At 41.6% G+C, this 21,490-nt stretch overlaps 1 protein-coding gene and 1 non-coding gene across 4 annotated transcripts; both read left to right on the forward strand.

The window, feature by feature from the left end:
- Nucleotides 1–4,907: 4,907 nt before the first annotated feature.
- On the forward strand, nt 4,908–20,596 carry dtwd2 (DTW motif tRNA-uridine aminocarboxypropyltransferase 2). Of its 3 annotated transcripts, none has more exons than XM_029709762.1 (6): nt 4,908–5,151; nt 7,393–7,483; nt 11,114–11,208; nt 11,298–11,526; nt 13,119–13,250; nt 20,169–20,596. In XM_029709762.1, exons 1-6 carry the CDS (start codon nt 4,961–4,963, stop codon nt 20,346–20,348), a joined length of 918 nt encoding a protein of 305 aa, XP_029565622.1. In that variant the 5' UTR covers nt 4,908–4,960; the 3' UTR covers nt 20,349–20,596. The 3 variants fall into 3 exon arrangements, with proteins under 3 accessions (XP_029565622.1, XP_029565624.1, XP_029565623.1); XM_029709763.1 differs by lacking the exon at nt 4,908–5,151 and adding an exon at nt 5,454–5,565; XM_029709764.1 differs by lacking the exon at nt 7,393–7,483 and having other exon boundaries at nt 4,909–5,151.
- A 774-nt stretch (nt 20,597–21,370) lies between these two features.
- On the forward strand, nt 21,371–21,441 carry trnag-ccc (transfer RNA glycine (anticodon CCC)). Its single transcript has one exon. It is a non-coding gene; the product is annotated as a tRNA-Gly (tRNA).
- The last annotated feature ends 49 nt before the right edge of the window (nt 21,442–21,490 follow it).

Genomic DNA, 21,490 nt, shown 5'->3' on the forward strand with positions numbered 1-21,490 from the left:
GACCTCCATGGGTTGATAAATTGGATTTCCATTGATTATTTTTGTGTGATTTTGTTGTCAGCACATTCAACTATGTAAAGAAAAAAGTATTTAAGAAGATTATTTCTTTCATTCAGATCTAGGATGTGTTGTTTAAGTGTTCCCTTTATTTTTTGGAGCAGTATATATAACAGATTATGAAAGCAAAGACATTGTTTTTTTTAAACCAGATGAAACCCCCAAAAAGCAACAGTCTGAATGTTGACAACAACACAATTTGTATGCAAGTTAGCTATTGCAATTTCCGACAGATTATGAAAGAGCGCATCACATACCATACGAACTGGGTGATGGACATCCCCAGATGAATACATACCATATCTGATAACAAATCTCGAATTTACGTAAAGAATAATATGGAATGTTCTGAGACCATGTTGCAGAGTCTTGCTGTTGTGGCCTTTGTGGACCTCATCCGTTTACGCGAAGGAAGAGGCTTGAAGAGGGGATTGTCTGTTTTGTATTTTAGGGACTCTAGTGAGTAGAGTAGACCCTGGTTTATGAACACAAAATGTAATGTTTTTACCATATAGTGTCCAATGGCTCCATTTTATGTCATTTGATATTATTTGTTTGGCCAAGGGGCATTTTTTGGCACAGGTCAAGAGCTGATTTAAACGTGTAAAAGGCGAAACTGGCTCATCATCATTTGTCTAGGTCGTTAAGAGGTATGCCAGTCCATCATTGTTTACATTGTGTCTTAGAAGTAACTAATCACCTGTAGGCCTACAGTGTATTGCATTGCAGTGAATGGAGTGGGTGGAGTAGAAAGTGTTGCTGGGAATATACTGTAGACCTCAGTCCCCCATGAAATAACACCATATCACAGGAGGTTGGTGGCACCTTAATTTGGAAGAATGGGCTCGTGGTAATGACTGGAGCCTAGTCAGTGGAATGGTATCAAATACATAAAACACATGGTCTCCGGGTGGTTAATGCCATTCCATTTGCTTCGTTGCGGCCATTATTATGAGCCGTTCTCCCCTCAGCAGCCTCCACTGCACCATATATCGTCTGAGATCCCCAAAGATTGGAAAGCTGCCGCGGTCACCCCCTCTTCAAAGGGGGAGACACTCTAGACCCAAACTGTTACAGACCTATATATATCCTACCCTGCCTTTGTAAGGTCTTCGAAAGCCAAGTTAACAAACAGATCACCGACCATTTCGAATCCCACCGTACCTTCTCCGCTTTGCAATCTGGTTTCCGAGCTGGTCAAGGGTGTACCTCAGCCACGCTCAAGGTCCTAAACGATATCATAACCTCCATCGATAAGAGACAATACTGTGCAGCTGTATTCATAGACCTGACCAAGGCTTTTGACTCTGTCAATCACCACATTCTTATCGACACTCAACAGCCTTGGTTTCTCAAATGACTGCCTCGCCTGGTTCACCAACTACTTCTCAGACAGAGTTCAGTGTGTCAAATTGGAGGGCCTGTTGTCCGGACCTCTGGCAGTCTCTATGGCGGTGCCACAGGGTTCAATTCTCGGGCCGACTCTTTTCTCTGTATATATCAATGATGTTGCTCTTGCTGCTGGTGATTCTCTGATCCACCTCTACGCAGATGACACCATTCTGTATACATCTGGCCCTTCTTTGGACAAGGTGTTAACTAACCTCCAGACGTGCTTCAATATCATGCAACTCTCCTTCTGTGGCCTCCAACTGCTCTTAAATGCAAGTAAAACGAAATACATGCTCTTCAACCGATCGCTGTCCACACCTGCCCACCTGTCCAGCATCACTACTCTGGACGGTTCTGACTTAGAATATGTGGACATCTACAAATACCTAGGTGTCTGGTTAGACTCTAAACTCTCCTTCCAGACTCACATGAAGCATCTCCAATCCAAAATTAAATTTAGAATTGGCTTCCTATTTCGCAACAAAGCATCCTTCACTCATGCTGCCAAACATACCCTCGTAAAACTGACTATCCTACCAATCCTTGACTTCGGCGATGTCATTTACAAAATAGCCTCCAACACTCTACTCAGCAAATTGGGTGCAGCCTATCACAGTGCCATCCATTTTGTCACCAAAGCCCCATATACTACCCACCACTGCGACCTGTATGCTCTCGTTGGCTGGCCCTTGCTTCATATTCGTCGCCAAACCCACTGGCTCCAGGTCATCTATAAGTCTTTGCTAGGTAAAGCCCCACCTTATCTCAGCTCACTGGTCACCATAGCAGCACCCACCTGTAGCACGCACTCCAGCAGGTATATTTCACTGGTCACCAATTCCTCCTTTTGCCAATTCCAAAGCCAATTCCTCCTTTTGGCCGCCTTTTCTTCCAGTTCTCTGCTGCCAATGACTGGAACGAATTGCAAAAATCACTGAAGCTGAAGACTCATATGTCCCTCACTAACTTTAAGCACCAGCTGTCAGAGCAGCTCACAGATCACTACACCTGTACATAGCCCATCCAACTACCTCATCCCCATACTGTTATTTTTTTGCTCCTTTGCACCCCAGTATCTCTACTTGCACATTCATCTTCTGCACATCTATCACTCCAGTGTTTAATTGCTAAATTGTAATTATTTCGACACTATGGCCTATTTATTGCCTTACCTCCCTTATCTTACCTCATTTGCACACGCTGTATGTAGACATTTTTTCCTATTGTGTTATTGACTGTATGTTTGTTTATTCCATGTGTAACTTTGTTGTTTGTGTCGCAGTGCTTTGCTTTATCTTGGCCAGGTCGCAGTTGTAAATGAGAACTTGTTCTCAACTAGCCTACCTGGTTAAATAAAGGTGAAATAAAAACATATACAGATTCTACAGATCCTAGTGAGTAATGTCAACACCACTTTTACTTCTGCACCTAGAATAATTTTCTCTCTTTAAGCCAATATGTAATTTATAGCCATGTAGTGTATTGCATTGGGACCAATGGAGGGGGTGAAGTAGAAAGTGTTGCTGGCATATAGACCTCAGTCCCCAATGAAATAACAGCATATATAGATTTCTACAGACCCTACTGAGTACTCCCCACCCCACTTTTACATCAGCACAAAGATATGTTTTTCCTGTACAATGCTATATTTGTACCAAACAGTGTCCAATCACCCCATTTTAAGCTGTTTGACCACGGTAGAAGTCCAGCAACACTCCGTATTGTTCAGAGCCCCATGAAATGCCACCATATAGATTCTTCAGACACTACTGAGTACACTTTTACATTGGCACAAATAATCGTTTTTCCTGTACAGACTATATTTCTACCATATAGTGTCCAGTAGTGCTGAGTGATTAACCAAAATTGTTTGGTTGGTTCAATTTTTTGAATTCCATTTCGTTTGTTTTTTTTCCTACAGATAAATCCAATTATTAATATATACACTAGACGACTAAGCGGGAGTGCTGTGTTGAAGCCACTGTGCATCCATCTTGGCACTCCCCACTACTTGTATTTGTATATATTATGGATCCCCATTAGCTGTTGCTATTGTAAAACATAGAAATGCATGTATTATTGTCTATATTCGTTTTTGCTACATTTATTATATTAGACACCTTAATGTATACTTTTAAAATATATTATGTGAGCTAAATAAAAAATATATATACTACTATTGTTACTGTCCCACTACAAAAAAAATGTATACTTATATGCATGTAATTTTGTCCTTTGTAGAATATTGTAGAATTCCACTCATTCCTATGGAGGACTGCTCCTACTGGGGAGTGCCAATATGGCAGACCGGAGGCTCCAAAGGCGCCCAATACATAACATCAGCAATACAGGGTTTATATACATCATAAGATCACGACCAAACTGTGTAATTGTAGTAGGGAGTTGTAGTTTCCAACAGGCCAATATTCAACATCGTTTAGTGCCAAAAAAACGTGTTAATTAACTACAAAGACCATAATCCATTGCGTTTCTACATGCCGGTGGAAGGAGAGGGATGAAGATCAATCGCATCACAAGGTATCTCTGCCTGAAAATACATGATCTAAGTGATTGATAGTTGGTATTCAGCAGTCATAAAAGTATGCTTTGGAGAACTACTAAAATAGTGATTTTGTCAGACAGCAACTCTATAGAGATGAGGACTTGGAATGAAATAATAGTCATCAAATAAAACAAATGTAACATACACAACAACTGAAATATTGCATTAAAGTAAAATAATGTGCCTAAATGATGGTTAGTAAGTGATAAGCATTAATGGCCAGTCACTACCATCATGGGACTTTATTAATTGTTTTAGTCTGTGTTCTTACAGCATTCAACCCACATAATGCATAGTGCATTTATTGCCTAAAAAAATCATCAAAATCGAAATAACGTGACAATTTTTTCATAAACAAAACCGAAACCGAACCGACCTCAAAAAGCACTAATCGCTCAGCACTAGTGTCCAGGCACGCCATTTTAAGCTATTTGACCACAGTAAAAATCCAGCAACACGCCGTATTATTCAGAGCCCTATATAATTACACTATATATAGATTCTACAGACCCTACTGAGTACTCCCCACCCCACTTTTACATCGGGACAAAGAATTGTTTTGGTACCACTAACAGATGGAAACAACGCGTTGACTTCATTCCATTGGTTCCAATATAGTTATTACAATGAGCCTCTTCCTATAGCTCCTCCCACCACCCTCCACTGATATACAGTGATTTGCATTGGGGGCATTTAATTAACCTTGGGACCTGTTTTAAAACCCACATTTAATGCAAATGTGAACGAATATGAATTTATGAACAAATATGAATCATTGTTAATGTTTAGACAATTATTTTTCATACATATAAATAAATACAGGTTAATGACACCTTCCTACTATTACGTGGAGGACTTTTATTTAGAAAATGTCCAAAATTCCGTAACCCGGAAGTACTTCTGGTGTTACTGACGAAAAGCTGATAGGAGTTTCCCTTCATTTTTTTCATGTTCCATACATTTGTAATGGACACAACATGCCAAGGTCTCTCAAATCTTTCCCTAAACCACCCTCTTGCTCCAGTTGAATCTGCCAATTGTGGCAGCTCTTCTTCGCAAGATGACGAAGACGGCTTTGGGGATCTGCGATCTCTGCCAGTAGATGTCTGCGAGAGACGACCCACATGTTTACGATGTTGGTAAGTTCAGTTGGAGCACCGCCATAAAATATAGAAGTTACCAGTATCTTTGCCACCACCATTGATTGATAGTATGTGAATGAAAGCTTTATCAGTCAAATATTTATGATTAGCTAGTTACTCTAATGGACCATCACATATCCAGTTACAATTCTGTAGCTACAGCTGGGGTGTATTGATTACACGAATGCATGCCAAACGCAACCGTTTGGATTAATGATTAGACCCGTGGTACACTGTGGGAGCCTTGGCAACCCGCCTAAAATAGACAAACTAGCTACAGGAGGATATTCTTTCTCCATGAACTATTCTGCTGCTTCTAAAGAGACGACATGTGGAAGGATTCCCTCGCAAGGCTAGGGGTAGACTACTTCTCAAATAGTACAGGGCTTCATTCATTATGTCCAGGGTTGGGTAGGTTACTTTATAAATGTAATCCGTTACAGTTGCAAGTTATTTGTCCAAAGTTGTAATCAGTAACGTAACTTTTAGATTACCCCAAACTCAGTAACATAATCGGATTAATTTCTGTTACTTTTAGATTACCTTCCCTTTAAGAGGCATTAGAAGAAGACAAAAATGTATGTTATCAATTGAACGACATCTATTGCAGGATAAATCAATGTCAAAGTTTACATAGCTGGCCATATATGGACGTAACATTTTACTTTATGGGTTGGTTATGTAGGCTTCTTCTAACCCATTGCTTTCTATTACATATAATAACACGATTAAATTATATCTTTACATTAAAAACCAAAGTCTATCAGAATTCCAGTCATTCCAATAAATGTTATACCCCTTGATCTTCAAGAATAAGGACTTGTAAATATGGAAATATAGACTACCCAAATTGTTTTACCTGAGCATGACACCAAAACTAAGGACTTATTAGCCAGCCCTACTCTGTTGTTTATGATTTTGTTGGCATGGAGGACTGATTGGGCTCATTGAAGGGTTTTTCTTGATTTTTTTCAATGAGTAGATGTGTCCAGACTTTGGACTGGTACTGTAGGTATAATATTTATGAATCTCAAAATGGATTTAGCAACTACAGATTGCCCCTTTAAGTCTATCAAAAGTGTGCAAGTTTGAGCATGTGTCCATTAGGCCTATGGATTTATTTTATCAGCATAAATTAGATTGATAAATTAAAGCCCCACTTTTATTCCATAGGCTTGGATCCGCATTATGCAGCTGTTGCAAGAGCGCATTTTTCATTGGCTGTCCACTGGCTTCAAAAATAATGATTGATAGACAGTTTAAACTTATTGAATTCAACCATTATTGGGTTCAAATACACATTTAGGTTTGTGAACAGCCATCCACAACAACCACAATCTGTAAGGCGCAAATAGCTAAATGAAAGAGCAGCAGTGTGATTCACATCAATGCGCTATGTAGATATCAATAATAAGTGATATCCGTATCGCCAAAGACTACACCGCTACTGTCATCCTTACCTCCAAACGTTTATTCAAGTTGGATTATCTTTGGATGATGACAGCAGTCGCACCATTATAAGACATCGCTTGGACTGTAGCCTACAAAAGCCTATTAATGCTCTTTTCCCGCGATCCATCAAACACATTTGGTGTGTCATCATAGTGGTCTCTGACTTGTGGTCAGACTCGCTCAGGTGGAACAAACTTAAACTTGCGCCTTTTTTCAATGCTGATTTGAATGTCATTTAGAAAACAGATTTTTTTGCGCAAACATCCTTTCTGAATTTAAAACTAATCCTCAAAGTAATCATCTAGTTTTTCAAAAGTATCGGTAATCTGATTACAGTATTTTTTTTCTGGTAACGGATTACAGTTACCATTTTTTTTAATCCCTTACATGTAACAGATTACATGTAATCCGTTACTCCCCAACCCTGATTATGTATTGCAACGGATACCATTTACCAGACTCAACAGGAAGCTAACGGGGAGGGACCTACCTGAACTTGTCCAATACAAAACTCTAGTTTTTGTTGCAAACCGTTTTCCGTTTGGATGAAACATTTTGCAACAGAATCAGCATAATGAATACCACCCCAGTACTGAATAATTTTCTCCTTTTCTTTATCTACACACTGGTTTGTGGACAGGTGAAAGCAAATTCTCAGTAGTCATCCACCATAATTATACCTTTCACCTCTCCCTGGCAGTCACATATAAAGATATGCGATGAGGAAGGTAGTTATTTAAGACTGTTTGGGACACATCTTCACCCTCTCCTCTTCTCTCCAAACAGCCGTCCCCAGAAGGTGTGTCTCTGCCCGTTCCTGCCAGTCCACCCCCTGGAGGTCTCCACGTGTCTGTACATCGTACAGCATCCTGCAGAGGTGGGGTGTGTGTGTGGGGGGTCGTTCCATATGATTTAAATCACTTTCTGACTGCGCCCCTTTTGATTTGAACGACACCACCCTGTATTCAAGAGTATGCTGTGTCTCAACTGATGGCACAACACGAACTAGAGGTCGACCGATTTAATCGGAATGGCCGATTTTATTTAGGGCCGATTTCAAGTTTTCGTAACAATCGGACATCGGTATTTTTGGACACCGATTTGGCCGAATATTTATTTAACTAGGCAACTCAGTTAAGAACACATTCTTATTTTCAATGACGGCCTAGGAACGGTGGGTTAACTGCCTTGTTCAGGGGCAGAACGACAGATTTTTACCTTGTCAGCTCGGGGATTCAATCTTGCAACCTTACGGTTAACTAGTCCAACGCTCTAACCACCTGCCTTACATTGCACTCCATGAGGAGCCTGCCTGTTACGTGAATGCAGTAAGAAGCCAAAGTAAGTTGCTAGCTAGCATTAAACTTATCTTATAAAAAAACAATCAATCAATCATAATCACTAGTTAACTACACATGGTTGATGATATTACTAGGTTATCTAGCGTGTCCTGCGTTGCATATAATCGATGCGGTGCGCATTCGCGAAAAAAGACTGTCGTTGCTCCAACGTGTACCTAACCATAAACATCAATGCCTTTCTTAATATCAGTACACAAGTATATATTTTTAAAACTGCATATTTAGTTAATATTGCCTGCTAACATGAATTTCTTTTAACTAGGAAAATTGTGTCACTTCTCTTACAACAGAGTCAGGGTATATGCAGCATTTTGGGCCGCCTGGCTCGTTGCGAACTGTGTGAAGACTATTTCTTCCTAACAAAGACAGCCAACTTCACCAAACGGGGGATGATTTAACAAAAGCCCATTTGCGAAAAAAGGATGATCGTTGCACGACTGTACCTAACCATAAACATCAATGCCTTTCTTAAAATCAATACACAGAAGTATATATTTTTAAACCTGCATATTTAGCTAAAAGAAATCCAGGTTAGCAGGCAATATTAACCAGGTGAAATTGTGTCACTTCTCTTGCGTTCATTGCACGCAGAGTCAGGGTATATGCAACAGTTTGGGCCGCCTGGCTCGTTGCGAACTAATTTGCCAGAATTTTACGTAATTATGACATAACATTGAAGGTTGTGCAATGTAACAGGAATATTTAGACTTATGGATGCCACCCGTTAGATAAAATACGGAACGGTTCTGTATTTCACTGAAAGAATAAACGTTTTGTTTTCGAGATGATAGTTTCCGGATTCTACCATATTAATGACCTAAGACTCGTATTTCTGTGTGTTATTATGTTATAATTAAGTCTATGATTTGATAGAGCAGTCTGACTGAGCGATGGTAGGCACCATCAGGCTCGTAAGCATTCATTCAAACAGCACTTTCGTGCGTTTTGACAGCAGCTCTTCGCAATGCTTCAAGCATTGCGCTGTTTATGACTTCAAGCCTATCAACTCCCGAGATTAGGCTGGTGTAACCGATGTGAAATGGCTAGCTAGTTAGCGCGGTGCGCGCTACTATTGTTTCAATCGTCACTCGCTCTGAGACTTGGAGTAGTTGTTTCCCTTGCTCTACATGGGTAACGCAGCTTCGAGGGTGGCTGTTGTCGATGTGTTCCTGGTTCGAGTCCAGGTAGGAGCGAGGAGAGGGACGGAAGCTATACTTTTACACTGGCAATACTAAAGTGCCTATAAGAACATCCAATAGTCAAAGGTATATGAAATACAAATCGTATTGAGAGAAATAGTCCTATAATTCCTATAATAACTACAACCTAAAACTTCTTACCTGGGAATATTGAAGACTCATGTTAAAATGAACCACCAGCTTTCATATGTTCTCATGTTCTGAGCAAGGAACTTAAACGTTAGCTTTCTTACATGGCTCATATTGCACTTTTACGTTCTTCTCCAACACTTTGTTTTTCCATTATTTAAACCAAATTGAACATGTTTCATTATTTATTTGAGGCTAAATAGATTTTATTGATGCATTATATTAAGTTAAAATAAGTGTTCATTCAGTATTGTTGTAATTGTCATTATTACAAATACATTTTAAAAATCGGGCAATTAATCGGTATCGTGTTTTTTTGGGGTGCCCAATAATCGGTATCGGTGTTGAAAAACCATAATCGGTCGACCTCTAACACAAACACAACATAAACACCTCAGATGATGTAAAATAGGGTCTGAGCTACAACATACACAACCGTTCAAAAGTTTGGGGTCACTTAGAAATGACCTTGTTTTTGAAAGAAAAGCCCAAAAAATTGTCCATTAAAATAACATAAAAACATTAAAAAACGGCTGATTTAATTCTTGTCTATTCTTGTTCTGAGAAATGAAGGCTATTCCATCCAAGAAACTGAAGATCGCTTTCAACGCTGTGTACTACTCTCTTCACAGAACAGCGCAAACTGGCCCTAACCAGAATAGAAAGAGGAGTGGGAGGCCCCGGTGCACAACTGAGCAAGGGGACAAGTACATTAGTGTCTAGTTTGAGAAACAGACGCCTCAGAAGTCCTCAGCTGGCAGCTTCATTAAATAACATCCTCAAAACACCAGTCTCAACGTCAACCGTGAAGAGGCGACTCCGGGATGCTGGCCTTCTAGGCAGAGTAGCAAAGAAAAAGCCATATCTCAGACTGGCCAATGAAAAGAAAAGATTAAGATGGGCAAAAGAACACAGACACTGGACAGAGGAACTCTGCCTAGAAGGCCAGCATCCCGGAGTCGGCTCTTCACTGACTTACATGTGGTCGGCGGTTGTGGGACCGGTTCGACGTACTGCCAAATTCTCTAAAATGTTAGAGGCGGCTTATGGTAGATAAATAAATATTTAATTCTCTGGCAACATCTCTGGTGGACATTCTTGCAGTCAGCATGCCATTTGCATGCTCCCTCAACTTGAGACATTTGTGGCATTGTGTTGTGACAAAACTGCACAATTTAAGAGTGGCCATTTGATGTTCCCAGCACAAGGTGCACGTGTGTAATGATCATACTGTTTAATCAGCTTCTTGATATGCCACACCTGTCAGGTCGATGGATTGTTTTAGCAAAGGTGAAATGCTCACTAACAGGGATGTAAACAAATTTGTGCACACAATTTGAGAGAAATAATATTTTTGTGGGTATGGAATATTTCTGAGATCTTTTATCTCATGAAACATAGGACCAACACTTTATATGTTGCGTTTATATTTTTGTTCAGTATATATCAAACTCAACCATTTTTCTAATCGGTGATGAAGACATGGCTGTCTCATGGTAGGTGGAGTAGACAAAATGGGTCAACGTTGAGCCCCTCAATGTTTTGGCATTCAGGTCCAAAAAGTCACTTTCTGACCACTTGTACCATGGGCAAACATGTATGGAAGGTTTCGTTCAAATCACAAGGGGTCCGTTAATAAAGTGATTAAAATCCTATGGAACGACTCAATCACAACCCTGAGTTTAGCCCTTGAGTAAGGCCCCAAACTGCTTCAGGGTTACTGCTCTGCAGCTGACCCTATGCGCCTCTGATCCAGTGTGTGTGGTTGGGTAGTGTCAGTAAAAATAACAATGGAAATTATTTTCTCTGTGTTTTCAGGAGAGTCGAGCGCTTCGTACCGTTCCTCTCCTTGCTGCGTGTTTGCCCCCAGGAAAATGCAAGGTCTTGGTGGGAAGGAGATTCAATGAAGAGAGGTAAACATTTATCTTTATGTTGGTCCGATACTGAACATTACATGTACATCATTCTCTCTAAACATGTTGCCTCTCTCTCTACCTTACAGGAACCCAGAGCTGGCTGCAGTGTGTCGAGACAGCAGAACCCTGATACTGTACCCAGGACCAGATGCTCAGAACCTGGAGGAGCTAGTCCAGAAACAAGACTGGGACCAGGACAGGATGGGAGAGCAATTTGTGAGGGCAGTGGGACCCAATGTCATCATCATCGATGGCACCTGGAGCCAGGCAAAAGATATGTTCCTCAGAAACACCCTGCTCCACCAGCCCAAACAGGTGGAACAGCTATACTCCAACAGGGCACAATATAGTGCCTTGCAAAAGTATTCATCCCCCTTGGAGCTCTTTTCCTATTTTGTTGCATTACAACCTGTAATTGAAATTGATTTTTATTTGGATTTCATGTAATGGACATACACAAAATAGTCCAAATTGGTGAAGTGAAATGAAAAAAATGACTTGTTTAAAAAATGTAAAAACAGAAAAGTGGTGCGTGCATATGTATTCTTCCCCTTTGCTATGAATCCCCTAAATAAGATCTGGTGCAATCAATTACCTACAGCAGTCACAGAATTAGTTAAATGTACACCTGTGTGCAATCTAAGTGTCACATGATCTCAGTATATATACACCTGTTCTGAAAGGCTCCAGAGTCTGCAACACCACTAAGCAAGGGGCACCATGAAGACAAAGGAGCTCTCCAAACAGATCAGGGACAAAGTTGTGGAGAAGTACAGATCAGGGTTGGGTTATAAAAAAAAATATCCGAAACTTTGAACATCCCACGGAGCACCATTAAATGCATTATTAAAAAATGGAAAGCATATGGCACCACAACAAACCTGCCAAGAGAGGGCCGCATACCAAAACTCACGGACCAGGCAAGGAGGGCATTAATCAGGGGCAACAAAGAGACCAAAGATAACACTGAAGGAGCTGCAAAGCTCCACAGCGAAGATTGGAGTATCTGTCCATAGGACCACTTTAAGCCGTACACTCCACAGAGCTGGGCTTTACGGAAGTGGCCAGAAAAAAGCCATTGCTTAAAGAAAAAAATAATTAAACACGTTTGGTGTTCACCAAAAGGCATGTGGGAGACTCCCCAAATATATGGAAGAAGGTACTCTGGTCAGATGAGTCTAAAATTGAGATTTTTGGCCATCAAGGAAATGCTATGTCTGGCGCAAACCCAACACCTCTCATCACCCCGAGAACAAAATCCCCACAGTGAAGCATGGTGGTGGCAGCATCATGCTGTGGGGATGTTTTTCCATCGGCAGAGACTGGGAAACTGTTCAGAATGAAATGAATGATGACGCTAAATACAGGGAAATTCTTGAGGGAAACCTGTTTCAGTCTCCCAGAGATTTGAGACTGGGACGAAGGTTCACCTTCCAGCAGGACAATGACCCTAAGCATATTGCTAAAGCAACACTCGAGTGGTTTAAGGGGAAACCTTTAAATGTCTTGGAATGGCCTAGTCAAAGCCCAGACCTCAATCCAATTGAGAATCTGTGGTATGACTTAAAGATTGCTGTACACCAGGGGAACCCATCTAGCTTGAAGGAGCTGGAGCAGTTTTGCTTTGAAGAATGGCCAAAAATCCCAGTGACTAGATGTGCCAAGGTTATACAAACACCCCAAGATACTCGCAGCTATAATACAGGGGGTGAATACTTTCGCAAGCCACTGTACATTGAGTTTAATGGAACCAGCTTTCTTTACATCAGGTGTGTACTTGATTAAGTACAATAGAGCCAATGCAATAGTCCCAAAAGTGCAAACTTCAAGCCAAATCAAGGGCTTTCAAGTATACGGTCTGGTTATTTTTATTGTTGAAATGGAGTCTGCTGCGTTGTGTATTTCAGGTACAGCTGAGCAGGAGTGAGCAGACTAGCCTGTATGTGATCCGTTCTCAGCCATCTAACATCTGCCTGTCCACCCTGGAGTGTGCTGCTGTCACCCTGTCCATCCTAGAGAGGAACGAAGCAATACAGGAGGTGGGTAGCATATAGACCTATACTGTACGTGACATGACAATCATATATATATATATATATACAGACAATCATACTTGTTCTATAAATCTAATTTTATTGGTCAGATATGCATAGTTAGCAGATGTTATTGCGAGTGTAGCAAAATGCTTTTGCTTCTAGTTCCGACAGTGCAGCAATATCTAACATGTAATCTAACAATTCCACAACAACTACCTAATACACACATCTATGTTTTTCACAATTCCTGACATTTAATCCTAGTAAAAATTCCCTGTTTTAGGTCTGTTAGGATTACCACTTTATTTTTAGAATGTGAAATGTCAGAATAATAGTAGAAAGAATGATTTATTTCAGCTTTTATTTCTTTCATCACATTGGGTTAGAAGTTTACATATACTCAATTAGTATTTGGTAGCATTACCTTTAAATTGTTTAACTTGGGTCAAACGTTTCGGGTAGCCTTCCACAAGCTTCCCACAATAAGCTTGGTGAATTTTGGCCCATTTCTCCTGACAGAGCTGGTGTAACTGAGTCAGGTTGGTAGGCCTCCTTGCTCACACACGCTTTTTCAGTACTGCCCCCAAATTTTCTATGGGTTTGAGGTCAGGGCTTTGTGATGGCCACTCCAATACCTTGACGTTGTTGCCCTTAAGCCATTTTGCCACAACTTTGGAAGTATGCATGGGGTCATTGTCTATTTGGAAGACCTATTTGCAACCAAGCTTTAACTTCGTGACTGATGTCTTGAGATGTTGCTTCAATATATCCACGTAATTTTCCTTTCTCATGATGCCATCTATTTTGTGAAGTGCACCAGTCCCTCCTGCAGCAAAGCATCCCCACAACATGATGCTGCCACCCCCGTGCTCCACGGTTGGGATGGTGTTCTTGGCTTGCAAGCTTCCCCCTTTTTCCTCCAAACATAACGATGGTCATTATGGTCAAACAGTTCTATTTTTGTTTCATCAGACCAGAGGACATTTCTCCAGAAAGTATAATCTTTGTCCCCATGTGCAGTTGCAAGCCATAGTCTGGCTTTTTTTATGGTGGTTTTGGAGCAGTGGCTTCTTCCTTGCTGAGCTGCCTTTCAGCTTATGTCGATATAGGACTCGTTTTACTGTGGATATAGATACATTTGTACCAGTTTCCTCCAGCATCTTCACAACATCCTTTGCTGTTGTTCTGGGATTGATTTGCACTTTTTGCACCAAAGTACGTTCATCTCTAGGAGACAGAATGCGTCTCCTTCCTGAGCGGTATGACGGCTGCGTGGTCCCATGGTGTTTATACTTGCGTATTATTGTTTGTACAGATGAACGTGGTACTTTCAGGCGTTTGGAAATTGCTCCCAAGGATGAACCAGACTTGTGGAGGTCTACAATTTTTTTTTTCTGACGTCTTGGCTGATTTCTTTTGATTTTCCCATGATGTCAAGCAAAGAGGCACTGAGTTTGAAGGAAATCCATCCACAGGTACACCTCCAATTGACTCAAATGATGTCAATAAGTCTATTAGAAGCTTTCTAAAGCCATGACATCATTTTCTGGAATTTTCCAAGCTGTTTAAAGGCGCAGTCAACTTAGTGTATGTAAACTTCTGACCCAATGGATTTGTGATACAGTGAAATAATCTGTCTGTAAGCATTTGTTGAAAAAATTACTTGTGTCATGCACAAAGTAGATGTCCTAACTCACTTGCCTGAACTATTGTTTATTAACAAGAAGTTTGTGGTGTGGTTGAAAAACGAGTTTTAATGACTCCAACTTAAGTGTATGTAAACTTCCGACTTCAACTGTGCTTCTCGTGTCTGAGCCGTTGAATTGCGACTCCACTTTGTGTCTATACTGACATTTCGCTTGTTTAATTGCCTTGTGGAGGGAATAACTACACTGTTTGTATTCTGCCATATTCCCAGTCACCTTTCCATGGTTAAATGCGGTGGTTCGCACTTTCAGTTTTGCAGGAATGCAACCATCTATCAACGGTTTCTAGTTAGGGTAAGTTTTAAGTCACTGTAGGTACAACATATCCAATACACTTCCTTATAAACTCACTCACCGAATCAGCGTATACGTCAATATTATTCTCTGAGGCTACCCGGGAACATGTTCCAGTCCTCGTGATCAAAACAATCTTGAAGCATGGATTCTGATTGGTCAGACCAGCATTGAATAGTCCTTAGCATGGGTACATCCTGTTTGAGTTTCTGCCGATAGGAAGGGAGGAGAAAAATGGAGACGTGGTTGGATTTGCCAAAAGGAGGGCGGGGGAGGGCCATTTATGCATCACTGAAGTTAGAGTAGCAGTGATCCAGTGTTTTATCAGCGCGAGTGCTACAGTCAATATGCTGATAGAATTTAGGTAGGCTTGTTCTCAAATGTGCTTTGTTAAAATCCCCAGCTACAATTAATGCAGCCTCAAGATATATGGTTTCCAGTTTGCATAATAGACAACATCCATTTCTATCTGTACTTTCTATAACGTCTCACGACTTCTACCCACCTTACCTTACCCTCTTGAGCAGTGTTGGGGGTAATGTATTATAAAGCAACGTGTTACAGTAATAATATAATTTTTATAGTAACCAGTAATGTAATGGCGTTACTGCTCCAATTTGAGTAATAATATTATAGTTTCTGATCAAATAAATAGGTTGTTACTTTTGTCATCATTCCCTTTCTATTAGTTATTGATCCAAGTAAATATTTGTGATTATTATTTGCTCTCTAATGGTGCTATATATATATATGTGGGTTTAATTTGTGTGTGTGTGTATATATATATATATATATATATATATATATATATATATATATATATATATATATATACTGCTCAAAAGAATAAAGGGAACACTTAAACAACACAATGTAACTCCAAGTCAATCACACTTTTGTGAAATCAAACTGTCCACTTAGGAAGCAACACTGATTGACAATAAATTTCACATGCTGTTGTGCAAATGGAATAGACAACAGGTGGAAATTATAGGCAATTAGCAAGACACCCCCAATAAAGGAGTGGTTCTGCAGGTGGGGACCACAGATCACTTCTCAGTTCCTATGCTTCCTGGCTGATGTTTTGGTCACTTTTGAATGCTGGTGGTGCTTTCACTCTAGTGGTAGCATGAGACGGAGTCTACAACCCACACAAGTGGCTCAGGTAGTGCAGCTCATCCAGGATGGCACATCAATGCGAGCTGTGGTAAGAAGGTTTACTGTGTCTGTCAGCGTAGTGTCCAGAGCATGGAGGTGCTACCAGTAGACAGGCCAGTACATCAGGAGACGTGGAGGAGGCCGTAGGAGGGCAATAACCCAGCAGCAGGACCACTACCTCCGCCTTTGTGCAAGGAGGAGCAGGAGAAGCACTGCCAGAGCCCTGCAAAATGACCTCCAGCAGGCCACAAATGTGCATGTGTCTGCTCAAACGGTCAGAAACAGACACCATGAGGGTGGTATGAGGGCCCGGCGTCCACAGGTGGGGGTTGTGCTTACAGCCCAACACCGTGCAGGACGTTTGGCATTTGCCAGAGAACACCAAGATTGGTAAATTCGCCACTGGCGCCCTGTGCTCTTCACAGATGAAAGCAGGTTCACACTGAGCACGTGACAGACGTGACAGAGTCTGGAGACACCGTGGAGAACGTTCTGCTGCCTGCAACATCCTCCAGCATGACCGGTTTGGCGGTGGGTCAGTCATGGTGTGGGGTGGCATTTCTTTGGGGGGCCGCACAGCCCTCCATGTGCTCGCCAGAGGTAGCCTGACTGCCATTGGGTACCGAGATGAGATCCTCAGACCCCTTGTGAGACCATATGCTGGTGCGGTTGGCCCTGTGTTCCTCCTAATGCAAGACAATGCTAGACCTCATGTGGCTGGAGTGTGTCAGCAGTTCCTGCAAGAGGAAGGCATTGATGCTATGGACTGGCCCGCCCGTTCCCCAGACCTGAATCCAATTGAGCACATCTGGGACATCATGTCTCGCTCCATCCACCAACGCCACGTTGCACCACAGACTGTCCAGGAGTTGGCGGATGCTTTAGTCCAGGTCTGGGAGGAGATCCCTCAGGAGACCATCCGCCACCTCATCAGGAGCATGCCCAGGCGTTGTAGGGAGGTCATACAGGCACGTGGAGGCCACACACACTACTGAGCCTCATTTTGACTTGTTTTAAGGACACTACATCAAAGTTGGATCAGCCTGTAGTGTGGTTTTCCACTTTAATTTTGAGTGTGACTCCAAATCCAGACCTCCATGGGTTGATAAATTGGATTTCCATTGATTATTTTTGTGTGATTTTGTTGTCAGCACATTCAACTATGTAAAGAAAAAAGTATTTAATAAGATTATTTCTTTCATTCAGATCTAGGATGTGTTGTTTAAGTGTTCCCTTTATTTTTTGGAGCAGTATATATAAATACAAAAATTAAACCCATCCCAGATTCAAATGTGTTTTTGTCCTCAGTCTCACTAAGTTCCTGTTTATGCACGCACTATTACTAACTGCTTTAATGAGAGAGATGGAAAAATGACAGAAGCGTCTAAAACATTGACTTTCTCAACGTGGAAGTACTCCGCAAAGGCAACACAAAACTCGTATCGAAAGACCCCCCGAGACCTGACCGCTGCTGAAGATGTCTGTATCAAATCAAAATCAAATCAAATTTATTTATATAGCCCTTCGTATATCAGCTGAAATCTCAAAGTGCTGTACAGAAACCCAGCCTAAAACCCCAAACAGCAAGCAATGCATGTGAAAGAAGCACGGTGGCTAGGAAAAACTCCCTAGGAAAAACTCCCTAGAAAGGCCAAAAACCTAGGAAGAAACCTAGAGAGGAACCAGGCTATGAGGGGTGGCCAGTCCTCTTCTGGCTGTGCCGGGTGGGTATTATAACAGAACATGGTCAAGATGTTAAAATGTTCATAAATGACCAGCATGGTCAAATAATAATAATCAGAGTAGTTGTCGAGGGTGCAACAAGCACGTCCGGTGAACAGGTCAGGGTTCCGTAGCCGCAGGCAGAACAGTTGAAACTGGAGCAGCAGCATGGCCAGGTGGACTGGGGACAGCAAGGAGTCATCATGCCAGGTAGTCCCGAGGCATGGTCCTAGGGCTCAGGTCCTCCGAGAGAGAGAGAGAGAGAGAGAGAGAGAGAGAGAGAGAGAGAGAGAGAATTAGAGAGAGCATATTTAAATTCACACAGGACACCGGATAAGACAAGAGAATACTCCAGATGTAACAGACTGACCCTAGCCCCCCCGACACATAAACTACTGCAGCATAAATACTGGAGGCTGAGACAGGAGGGATCAGAAGACACTGTGGCCCCATCCGATGATACCCCCGGACAGGGCCAAACAGGCAGGATATAACCCCACCCACTTTGCCAAAGCACAGCCCCCACACCACTAGAGGGATGTCTACAACCACCAACTTACCGTCCGAAGACAAGGCCGAGTATAGCCCACAAAGATCTCCGCCATGGCACAACCCAAGGGGGGGGCGCCAACCCAGACAGGAAGACCACGTCAGTGACTCAACCCACTCAAGTGACGCACCCCTCCCATGGACGGCATGGAAGAACACCAGTAAGTCAGTGACTCAGCCCCTGTAATAGGGTTAGAGGCAGAGAATCCCAGTGGAAAGAGGGGAACCGGCAAGGCAGAGACAGCAAGGGCGGTTCGTTGCTCCAGCCTTTCCGTTCACCTTCACACTCCTGGGCCAGACTATACTTAATCATAGGACCTACTGAAGAGATGAGTCTTCAATAAAGACTTAAAGGTTGAGACTGAGTCTGCGTCTCTCACATGGGTAGGCAGACCATTCCATAAAAATGGAGCTCTATAGGAGAAAGCCCTACCTCCAGCCGTTTGCTTAGAAATTCTAGGGACAATTAGGAGGCCTGCGTCTTGTGACCGTAGCGTACGTGTAGGTATGTACGGCAGGACCAAATCGGAAAGATAGGTAGGAGCAAGCCCATGTAATGCTTTGTAGGTTAGCAGTAAAACCTTGAAATCAGCCCTTGCCTTAACAGGAAGCCAGGGTAGGGAGGCTAGGACTGGAGTAATATGATCAAATTTTTTGGTTCTAGTCAGGATTCTAGCAGCTGTATTTAGCACTAACTGAAGTTTGTTTAGTGCTTTATCCGGCTAGCCGGAAAGTAGAGCATTGCAGTAGTCCAGCCTAGAAGTAACAAAAGCATGGATTAATTTTTCTGCGTCATTTTTGGACAGAAAGTTCCTGATTTTTGCAATGTTACGTAGATGGAAAAAAGCTGTCCTTGAAACAGTCTTGATATGTTCTTCAAAAGAGAGATCAGGGTCCAGAGTAACGCCGAGGTCCTTCACAGTTTTATTTGAGACGACTGTACAACCATCCAGATTGATTGTCAGATTCAACAGAAGATCTCTTTGCTTCTTGGGACCTAGAACAAGCATCTCTGTTTTGTCCGAGTTTCTGTAGGACTACCTCATTCAAACAACCATGGCTTGATTTTAATCGTTCAGCAGGAAAGGGTGTAAAATTAGGGAGAGCTGAACAAGCTTTTCGCTGGGTATGTAGTAGATGAATTCTGCCCTTATCCATGGTAGAATCTGTCATTATTATTAAGGTACTTGTTTTGGTGTATAGGCCTACGTAACGTTGTTTACATTTAGTGAGGACGTGTAACATTTTGGGGTGTAACGTAAAAAAATAAGTAGTGTAACAAATTGCTTTTCCCAAAGAGTAATAAGTGAAGTAATTAGTTATTGTTGAAAATTGTAACGCGTAATGAATAATATATTACTTTTTGTGAGTAACGACCCAAACATTGCTCCTGAGCATAAGGCCGCTACAGACCCACACCATGATGGCGGATGGCCCTTTGCAGCAATCTGCCTGTACGTGACTGTACATTTCCTTTTCCTGTCCCTTCCAGGTTCTGTTGAAGCCTCTGCAGGCTCTGTGCTCTTTCCAGCTGCAGCATGGGGCCCTGGTCCACCACAGCAAGGAACACCTGATACGACACGGCATTTACGACAAACAGATGCCCACAAACAAACGCAAGATCAAGAGAATGGAGAATCTTATTACTAACCAGCACATCTGCCCTAGATGAGGGACTACTAGGTTGTTTATGAAATAAAAGAACACTCTGGCCTATCCTCATATAGTACACTACTTTTGACCTGAGTGCAATTTGGATTAATCAACATTTCTTCCACCTTACCCAGATGTGTACAGAGCACTGAAATTCAGACCCCTGGGTCAGTGTGGCTACCCCCTATATTTCCAATCCAATGTGTGGTTATTTGAAATTGTCTTATTTGTTTTTATACATGTGTTGAAATAAATAAGTAAAGTGTCTGCTGTCTAATTTGATTATGCAGGACTTGATGGCATGGTGCATAGTGGTGGGAAAAAGTACCCAGTTGTCATACTTGAGTAAAGTAAAGATACCTTAGTAGAAAACGACTAATGTGAAATACTGCTAGAGTAAAAGTCTGAAATGATTTAGTTTTACATGTAATTGCAAAAATATACTTAAGCATCAAAAGTTTAAATATTTTTTACATTCCTTATATTAAGCAAATCAGACCGCACGATTCTCTTGTGTTTATTTTATTCAGGGATAGTCAGGGGCACACTCCAACACTCAGACATTTACGTTTGTGTTTAGTGAGTCCGCCAGATCAGCGGTAGAAGAGATGACCAGGGATGTTCTCTTCATACATATGTGAATGATCCTGTCCTGCTAAGCATTCTACGTGTGACAAGTACTTTTGGGTGTCAGGGAAAATGTATGGGTTAAAAAGTACATTATTTTATTTAGGAATGTAGAGGGGTAAAAGTTGTCAAAAATATGAATAGTAAAGTACAGATACCCCCCAAAAACTACAAGTAACGTATTTATTTAACCTTTATTTAACTAGGCAAGTCACGTTACTCAAGTACTTTACACCACTGATGGTGCATAGAACTTCAGTGAGGACACCTGAACCGTCTTTGACCTAACACAGCATCATTCAAAATCATTGACAAGAGGAACGCATATTAATAAATGTAAAATTGCAGTAGAAGGGATGTTACACAATACTACAGTACAGGTTAAATACCTGAATTATCTTCAATCACTGTAACGCGCCGCTGGTGTAGTGGTATCATGCAAGATTCCCATTCTTGCGACCCGGGTTCGATTCCCGGGCGGCGCACGTGTTTTGTTACATTCTATCACAATTTTCTATACACATAAAAACAAAT

Source organism: Salmo trutta, chromosome 23 (assembly GCF_901001165.1).
Source record: "Salmo trutta chromosome 23, fSalTru1.1, whole genome shotgun sequence".
Taxonomy (NCBI): Eukaryota; Metazoa; Chordata; class Actinopteri; order Salmoniformes; family Salmonidae; genus Salmo; species Salmo trutta.

Bases quoted from the DNA above. Each gene is read 5' to 3' on its own strand.
- dtwd2 (XM_029709762.1), top strand. From the start codon at position 4,961: ATGTTCCATACATTTGTAATGGACACAACATGCCAAGGTCTCTCAAAT. The intron at 5,152-7,392 runs GTAAGTTCAGTT...CTCTCCAAACAG, and splicing joins CCCACATGTTTACGATGTTG to CCGTCCCCAGAAGGTGTGTC. The intron at 11,527-13,118 runs GTGGAACAGCTA...TGTGTATTTCAG, and splicing joins TGCTCCACCAGCCCAAACAG to GTACAGCTGAGCAGGAGTGA.